We start from the raw sequence: 9,495 nt of genomic DNA on the forward strand, positions 1-9,495 counted from the left end.
GATCGTAAAGGGCCCCTAAGTGGAATATGTTGTATTCGTGGATTGGAGAACTGACTCAGTTCCATCCCGGTTCTGATCCTAGCAGTTCTGGGATTTTTGTGGGCCTTCATACTTTTTTTTCTTTCGGTAAGAAATGATAAACCAACTCTTACAGTTGATGTGGAAATATGTAGGGCATGGTGTGCAGAGAAGAGATGTTGAGTAACCTGAGCACTCGGGACTTAGCCGTGAAAACACGGCAGGGAGCAGGACGGCGTTGGCACCACCACGGGCAGTTGTGAGCAGAGAGACATCCAGAAACGACCCTACGCCTCCTGGGACTGTCAGTTCCCAACTGAGGACAGTGGGCGATGGGTTGTCAGTAGGTGGAGTCAGGCAGCTGTGGCTTGGCCCTGCCTCACACCCACAGGCAGCACGGTGGGCTGAGTCTGAACAGGAAGGGTGACGTGCTAAAGCTTCCAGAGGACACAGAAAGAGCAGCTGTAAGAGAAACCAGTGTTTCATCGTTGTCTTACCAGGATGCGTTCCCACTGATAAACTGAGTTCCTACACTACCTCCTGTGCAGGCCGGCTGCAAAGCCCTTTAGTTAGACTCACCACCCATTGAGAACAGTCTCTTAGAACCAGAAGTAGGTCTATTTCCAGTGCAGAAAGAGCCGGCATGCTTAGGAGAAGTAGCGAGAGGTGTTCCCACCCCATCAAGGGCTCACGGGCTCCCGCTTTGGGCCAGTCGGCCCCCCTTTGTGCGTGCTATCTGTGCCGAGAAAGCGCGCAGTGATGGACCGGTGCATTGCTCGGCGCGAGAGGCTGCTTGGCTTGACGAATTATCGGAAGTGTCATGTGCTACGTACGCACTGTAAAACCGTAGTCACTAAGCGTGAGGGCGTTTTCTGTGCCCATGTGTGCTGATGGAAAATGTCCGTGCTCAGCGGCAGCACAAGGACGCGGGAAGCACGCCTCTCCCCGCCCTCCCCTTCTAGCCCCGTCCTCCCTGGCGGCTTCTCGCACCCATATTTTAATTTCATCTGGTCCTTCCCATTCTTTAGGGCCGGTGGGGAGTGACGGCAGCAGAGGAGGAGGAGGAGAACAGGAGGATTCAAGAGTTTCGAGAATCTATCCCGAAAATGTGCTCGCAGCTGCGGATACTGGCCCATTTCTACCAGGTGCTGGCAGGGCCCGGACCACACTGGTGTGTTCCTGCAGTAGACCGTTGCCATCAGAATGGTTAGAACACAGTCCTCTCGGTCCACCCTCCACCCAGGGTGGTGCCCAGTCTTGGCTGTGACCTTCCCAGGGACCCTGGGCTCACCCCCAATGCTGGCCTGGGAGGGTTCCGGTGGTGTCGGCGGTGGGCGGGGGCTCTGGGAGGGCCGGGGTGAGGCCGGAGGGGGCCGCGGGCGTGCGGGGGGCTGTGGAGGAGCCGGGCTCACAGGGCAGCGGGCGCTGAACTTGGCACACAGCCCTGGGAGGCTGAGAGAGACACCGAGGCCCAGAGTCCATGGGCTCTGCCTTTTATGCCTGTGGTGGTTTTGCCTTCTGGTTCCGTCTGTTCTCAGTGTGATTTTAGTGATGGAGATACAGGTGAAAAGATTTTGTGAAGAATTTTTACATTTGGTTGCTGGTAACTAATAAGACAAATCAAGCATTGACGTTAAAACCTTTGAAAATTACATATTTGTGTGCTAATGTCTCCACGTGGTTCAGGATTTCACACGAAGGTGCCGCCTGTTCATGGGCATCTAGTTTCTTCCCGTGTCCTCACACTTCTGATGGCGGTCTTCCGCGTGACGTGGGCAGGGAAAGACTTTGTCCCTTTCCCAAGTGTCTTCTTCTGACGTTAGTGACTGTTGCGTGTTTGTTGAAAATATGTTTCCTAACGATGATGGGGTTGTGTTCAGTGCAAAAGTATCTTCACCGGATACTGTTTTCATAATGAAATACCTACTTGACCTCCGTGTGCAGAAATAGCATGTATGCACATTTCTTAAAAATGGACATCTACGGGCACCTGAGGGGCTCAGTCTGTTGAGTGTCCAAATATTGATTTTGGCCCAGGTCACAATCTCATGGTTTATGGGTTCAAGCCCCACATCAGGCTCTGCACTGCCAGCATGGTGCCTGCTTGGGATTCTCTCTCTCCCTTTCTCTCTGTCCCTCCCCTGCTCGTACTCACTCTCTCTCTGAAAATGAATGAATAAACTTAAAAAAAATGGATACCTAATGGTCAGCTCCATATTATTTTTTTTAATTCAAAATTTTTTTTTTAATTTTAGAGAGAGAGCACAAGCAGGAGAGAGGGACAGAGAGAGAGAGAGAGAGAGCGAGAATCTCAAGCAGGCTCCACACTCAGCACAGAGCCCAACATGGGGCTCGATCCCACCACCCTGGAATCATGACCTGAGCTGAGATCAAGAGTCGGACAGTGAACTGACTGAGCCTGCAGGTGCACTGCTACTATTAAGAGAGTTGTGTATCTGCTGCAGAGAAATCTTGAAAATGCCTGTCCCCATGCTTGTTTCTCAAAGAGATAGGGGTGATTACATATTTCCTGAGAGAGTTAATACATTTTTGAAAAGGAATGTATAATCCCAGTTTTACTGAAATTACAGTCTTAATCTTCTTTCTAAATCATGGCCATTGGGATTTCTTTTCCCTTAACAGAAAAGTCCTCTTCTGTTCTCTGAATTATGGAAACAGCAGGGCATCAACAGCCACCATCATGTTCTGCTTTTGAGCCATGACTGGAGTCCCGAGCCTGAGCACAGACCTGTCCCTCACATGTCCCCGTAGTGACCTTCACACGTCTGTTTTGTTGCCCAGCAAGGAGCCACTGTTTATATTCTTGTGATAGAATTGCTTAGAGACTGTTTCTGAAGCCCCCTGTTTCCCAGAATGACACAGGTGTCCACAGCGCCCTGCTGTGCGCCAGCTCAGTGTGTGTCCCTTGGTGTCACATGCCCGAGTCCCCAGGAGCAAGGACAGGGACCGAGGTGCTGTTGGGGTTTGGGAGGACTGTGGCATGTGGTGTTTCAGCGAGGACTTCTCTGCACATGAGACCTCCTGTGGGTCTGCAGGCGTGGGGACAAACCTCACCTGCTTGACGGACACACGCCTGCTGGCTGTGACTCAGGAACCTGACGGTGGGGTTTGTGCTCCTAAGTGACTCCACCCTGCAGAGAAGTAGCTGGGTTTTGACGTCTGAAGGTTTGAGGACAGTCATGTCCCCTCACGTTTACAAAGCCCCTCGATAAGGAGGTGACGCTCCACACTCTGCCTGTGAATCTTCAGGAAGGAGACTCAGCCTGGGAGCTGATGGTCGTGCCTTAGAGGCTGGTCCTTCCTCGTGTTTGCCTTGTGCTTTCCTGTGAGGGCTTTATGATTCAGGCCTCTAAATAACTCAAGGGAAAGATGAAAATGTAACTGGGTTTTGTATTTAAAATAAAAAGTGGCTCCTGGGGGACTCAGTCGGTTAAGTGTCCACCTTCGGCTCAGGTCATGATCTCACGGTTCTTGAGTTTGAGCCCCATGTCCGGCTCTGTGCTGATAGCTCGGAGCCTGGAGCCTGCTTCGGATTCCGTGTCTCCCTCTCCCTCTGCCCCTCCCCTGCTCGTGCTCTGTCTCTCTCTCTCTTTCTGTCTCTGTCTCTCTCGGCAATAAACATCAAAAAGAAGGGTACATTTCTAAGAGCGTAAGGTTAAACATAATAAAAAGAATAGGCTGTTTGAACATCAGAAGCTTCACTGCTTTGCATATTCTTACAGAACTTAGGGCAGAAAGGGAAACGTGTTGGTTCTTTTAAATAAAATCGATTGATAGCGCATTTGTATCTGTGCCCATGGGCATCTCCTCCCCACACCCTGCCCTCCTTTGGGATGCCTGCTGCAGTGGGGGTTTATGCAGGACCGTGGGTGTGGACAGAAATCCCAGCCCACTGAGGCCACGGGGGCGGGCCCCCACTGACGTGCCTGTTCCTTTCCTGTCCCCAGGGTGTGGTGCAGCAGTTCCTGGTGCTGCTGACGACCAGCTCCGACGAGAGCCTGCGCTTCCTGAGCTTCAGGCTGGACTTCAACGAGCACTACGAGGCCCGAGAGCCGAGGCTGCGGGTGTCCCTGGGCTCCCGCGGGCGGCGTGGCTCTCACGCGTGAGCCCTCCCGTATCCCCCGGTGCCGCCTGTGCTGGGGACTGCGGGTCAAGGTGAACACGCTCGCGTGCGAACCCGCGAGGCTGCCGGCGTGCCGCCCACGAGCCCCTGAAGCTCCTGGGGGCACGGCATCTGTCACATCCAAATCTTGTCATCACACACGGAGTGGATGTATTTGTAACGTCACCGAGTTACACAGGCCCGTTTGCACTACTCAAGTTTGTTTTTTAACGTCTTCGTATTTACGAGATACCATACTTCGTTGAGGCTTCTTAAGCTCTCCATGATATAATTTATATTTGTCACTTTTTGAGAAATCCCTGTTGCTTTTGGAGAAAATTAGAGCAAATGGATGTTCATCACTTAAGATGGTAATTTTGTTCTTGCTATTTTTTTAACCTCCTCCTTAGAGGCAATTTTTGTTATATGATCAAGTTCAATTGAAACAGAATGTCCCTGCTAAGAAAATATACAGAGCATTTTATTTTGGTCTGTAGTGTGTAAAATGTCAACTTCTGTAAGAACGTTTACACATTTATCCTTCTTTCAAAGTTTACATTTTTATATTTAATTTACTCTTTCAGATAACTACTCTAAAATAGCGTAGGACGTCCCGGTGATCTGAACAGCCACCCTCAAGCCCAGATTTCCTCAGCCGTCGGGACGATGTAAATAGAGACTAGAGAGTGAACGAACTATTTTATTTTCAAATTCTGATGAGCATTTTAAAGCAAGTGACATGAATACGGAAGGCTTCCTTTTCCCTTGCCTATTTTTTCATTGTAAATATTTATATACTGACCAGGTGTAGGGAACTGTTTTTTGTAAAAACGTCATCAAGTCACATAAATCCACCTTTATTATGTTGCATAAGTGAAACTTAGAAAATTAAAAGCAGTCTTTCAGCTGTATCGGTTCCTCCCTGAATGGAGCAGCTGTGAGGAAAGCTGGTCCCTCGCCAGGTGGCAGGGCACACGTGGGGACGAGGGTGACACCTAGGACGCAGCCCGCGTGCCCTTTGGTGCGGAGGGGGGCGGCCACCTCTCAGGGCTGGCGCTGCCCTCATAGCTCGCTCTGCTGTCCCACCCAGTTCCCCAGGGCTCTTGGGGGGGGTCCCCGCTCTGCAGAGTGCATCTGAACGTTGTAAGAGAGCAGTGTAGTTTAGGTTAAAAGTTTGTAAAATTGGAGTTTGGAGCAGGGTTTTGTCCCAGAACGCTTCCCAGGAGCGAGGGAGTGCCTTGTCCAGAGTGGTCCTCCCGTGAAGACTTCCATGAGCCGAGATGGAGGAGAGCAAAGTAGCAGCCCGCTGTGACGTGTATGGAGGAGTGTCTGCGCCCCCCCCCCCCCCCCCCCCCCGCCCCAAAGCGACCTTTCTTAGGCTTTTCTCGGGACGCATCTTGCTGGAAGAGGCACAGGATCGAGAGAAGGCCCGGGTGCCGGCAGACGCGGTGCAGAACTCTGGCTGGCTGCTGAGCAGAACGATGGGAGCACAGTCCCCCAAGGGTGCTGGGCTGCAAAGCCAGCCCTGAATGCTCTGGAAGATCCTCTCCAGACAGGCACTGATGTGGGCCTTTTGTGAAAGCCAAGTGGCGTGATGGGGGCTTTTGAAAAGCAGGGGTTACCTGTATCTCCCAGAGAAAGTTCCCTAAGATTGTTGACCTCGGAACCTGTTTTTATTTTATTTAAAGCATTTCTCTTCTAATCTTCCTTAGGAGCCACTCTGGAAAATGCTAATCCAGATTTGGTGACTAAAACTCCGTTTGAGCTTAGGAGGAAGTGATGAGTGGGTTATGGAGGTGCTTTCTGAGGGGCCTCCCGGGGGGGGTGGTCCCTGGTCAGAACCGTGGAGGTGGCAGCCGCAGGGGAGCTGGTGGTCCAGGTTGTTTCAGACCCCACTGGGGACGTCCTGTTACCCGGCAGACCTGTCACAGAGCTGGTCTCCTCAGTGATGAGTCGGGGCTCCCCATGGGGTGGTTGAGGTGGGAGAGCCCGCTGGAGCGGTGAGTCATCCCTGGAGGCAGGTACCGGCGTGGCTCTGGGAGGGCCACTGCTGCTTCACCCGGAGAACGGTAGTGGTGCTGACCTTTCAGGCCTGTCGTGTAGATCGGACAGAACTGTGTGCGTCTAGTCAGGCTCTGGGCACGTTCTTGATGAATGGAGCTCCTGTGTCTGGTGTGCTGACGCCTTTCGCCCCGGGCAGCTCTGGGGAGCCCAGCCCAGCTTTCCTGTCACTGGGGACGCCTCTTACCGCCTGGGTCAGGTCAGGTGCCAGGCTGCAGGCACGGCTTGTCTCCGCTCAGGACTTGCCTCTCTTGAGTCCTGTTGGGTTAGCAGATTTGACAAGCTGGGGCAGGGGGCACCTTTCCTTCATGCATACACATTTGTCACCAAGGGAACTCTCCCAGCCCTATGGAGAACATGTCCTGGCTTTATGGGACACCATGGGACAGCCAACGTGAAAACCTGACTCGGAAAAAAGCACTTGTATCAAATAGGCACAGTCATACTCAGAGTGAGTCACGAGGCACAAAGTCTACGTGAAGGGACGAGTGTTCCCAGAAAGCAGCACCCGAGGTCTGAGGACAAGGAGCTGGCGGGCTAGTGGCCTCCCCGTGAGCACGGCTCCTCAGCGCTGGGAACATTGGCGTGGACGCTGTGACCACAAGCAGGGAGGACAGGCCTCCCACCAGGCTTCCCGGCAGACCTGTGTAGAGCTGAGCATGGCCGTCTGGGCCTCGGTGGGCGAGAGGGACTCACCACCCTGCTCGTGTGCATGTAAGTGGATGAGGGATGCGGAACGGCACGGAGGAACTTACGCTTCAGGAACGGCAGTATTTGCAGATGTATGGAGGTAATCAAGGGAGGGCAGCGCCTACGTAAAAGGCGGAGGTGCTCCCTTGTGTGTTGGTGACTTGGGCGGAGTCGCTTGGGTCTGTTAGACTCTGACCTGGTGGGGAGAAGATGCCGGATGCTCTGGCTGTGTCAGAAGATTGTGGTCCTGAAGTCGTGATTATTCCTCCCAAGGACCCTGCTCGGTTTCAGCAGTGTCATCACCGGACACGTCTTGGTGCGTGTGTCATAAACAGCCTTTTTTCCTAGTCTACTGTGGTTCTGAATTCCAGGTTCCTTTTTCTTTCTAGGAAATCACGTGTTTTCATTTAGGCTGTCAAGGTTGTTGGCATTAATGGTTAAGTAGATGCCTTTATGGTAATTGAAATACTCACGTTTGAGTTCTAGCTCCTTCGTTCCCGGTATTACGTATTCGTGCTTTCTTTTTTCTTTCTGGTCACCTTCCCAGTGTGATCATGGCTCTGTCTGTCAAGAGTTATCTCTTGATATTATCATTTGACTATGCATAGATGCCATTTTTTGCTTTATTTTTAAATTACTATTCTGTATTTAATATGTTCCTCGTCCTCTTTTGGTTTATTTTTTCCTGAATCGAAAACGTATGGAATTTCTTTTTCTCATTGTGTTTGTGACTGAATCATTCTCTGCTTTGCATTACATCACAGGCTTTCACGGAGTGCATTTTCCGTTTCATTAATTCCTAACCAGGCTGTGATTGTCTTATTCTGACTGTGGATATAGTTACAGTTCAAAATTTGTGGGAAGTTTGCTTTTTTCTCAGTTGTTAGTTTCTGAAAAGGAAGAATAATAGATACACAGATTTGTCAAACCATGTATCAAAAAATGTAATGCTACTATGTAAAAGCGGTAGGACACAAGAACAGAAAGGGACACCCACAGACGAGAACTTGTGGGTCTTTAGAGTGTGTGAAGGGTTACTTCGGGTACGTGGAATGGTTTGCAGCAAACCACTGGGAAAAAATTTTAAGCTGAGAGCTTTTAACTCCCATCACACAAGGAAACACATTCACCTGTTGGCCATTTACCTTGTTTCCAGCATTTGTTGTAAGTAAAGCTGCTGTGAACAGCTGTGGCGGAGTCTGTGGATAAAGGCCTTCCCGTCCTTCCCATCCTTCCCGTCCTTCACGTCCTTCATGTCCTTCACGTCCTTCACGTCCTGGTGGCTAGGACAGGGCACGGCTAGCCGTCCACACCTCACACGTTTACATCTCATGTCTCAGAGCCTGGCCGGCGAGGCAGGGCCCATGAGCCAGAGCTCCAGTGTCCTCGCATCCCTTGTCCACGCTGCAGGAGGAGCAGCCTCTTAAGTTCAGATGTTCTCACGGGTGTGTGCTGGCCTTTCACTGTGGTTTTTACTTGCGTGTCTCTGGGGTCTAATGACACCGAGTGTGTTTCCATAGGCTCATCTGCCGTGAAATTGTGTCTGTCAAGATATTTTCCCATGTTTTATTGGGTTCGTTGTTTTCTTACAGAGTTTTGAGAATTCTTTATATATATCTGGATGTAAGTCTTTTATCATGTAGGTGATTTACAAATATATTCTCCCTGTTTAGGCCTTTTTAAAAGACTTAAGCACCCCCCAGGCTCTGTGCTCGTCAGCATAGAGATTTTTATTTCTGTCCGTGGTGTGGACAGAGTCTCCCACAGGTATAGTTTGCAGGGAAAAGACTGGACAAATGAGTATGTAGAGAATCCTAGCAAAGCTGCTACTGCTTTTTTTGCTGTCATTTTAACCACAAATTGAAACTTGTCAGAGGAAGCGATATCTGTGTATTAGCCTGCAATTAACCAAGAGTCCTCACCGTGATTATAGTAGTTTCCAATTGCTGTCAACTTTAGATTGTAGCTATTAATTTAGATCTGCCTGTCCATCACAGGTGTTGAGCACTTGAAAAGTGCCTACTCTGCACTGAGATGTGTGTAAGTGTAAAATACACTGCAAATCCCAAATATTTAGTATGAAAAAAGGAATGTAAAATAGCTCAATATTTTTTCATACAGTTACATGTTGAAGTGATATTTTGTATATGTTTGCTTAAATAAAATATATTAAAATTAATTTTGCCAGTTTTTTCTTTTCTTTTTTTTTACATTTTAAACATTGCTACTAGAAAACTATAAATTACCTATGCATCTCCTGTATGTTTCTGCTGGATGTTTTTTCTGTTCTATTCAGGACACCTGTCCATAACTATCACCTATCCATTCAGGACCTCTGTCCGTTCTGGGCATCACATGACATTTGGTTGTCTTGTCTCCTTAGGCTCCTTTTGGTTGTGACATTTTTCTCAGGTTTTTCTTGTTTTTCTATTATCCAGTTTTAAGAGTGCTGGTCAGATATTTTATAGAATGTCCCTCAATTGGGTTTTGTCTGATGTTGTATGGTTAGACTGGGATTATGAATTCAGGGAGGAAGACCCCAGAAGTGCCCTTCTGCTCTCAGAATCCAGGGTGCACACTGTCTACATGGCTTATCACTGTGG

General features: G+C 49.7%; 1 protein-coding gene across 5 annotated transcripts in view; it reads left to right on the forward strand.

The window, feature by feature from the left end:
- TUBGCP3 (tubulin gamma complex component 3) overlaps positions 1-9,071 on the forward strand; it is a 76,780-nt gene extending 67,709 nt beyond the window's left edge. For 4 of the 5 annotated variants that reach the window (XM_086708317.1, XM_086708312.1, XM_086708294.1 and 1 more), the window contains 2 exons: positions 1,047-1,224; positions 3,987-9,071. In XM_086708317.1, coding sequence (XP_086564443.1) covers positions 1,047-1,224; positions 3,987-4,198 — 390 coding nt within the window. In that variant the 3' untranslated portion in view covers positions 4,199-9,071. The remainder of the gene's footprint in view (positions 1-1,046; positions 1,225-3,986) is intronic. The other variant, XM_086708303.1, reaches the window with a different exon arrangement.
- The last annotated feature ends 424 nt before the right edge of the window (positions 9,072-9,495 follow it).

This window comes from Puma concolor, chromosome A1, assembly GCF_028749965.1.
Source record: "Puma concolor isolate L17-30 chromosome A1, mPumCon1.1.hap2, whole genome shotgun sequence".
Classification (NCBI taxonomy): Eukaryota; Metazoa; Chordata; class Mammalia; order Carnivora; family Felidae; genus Puma; species Puma concolor.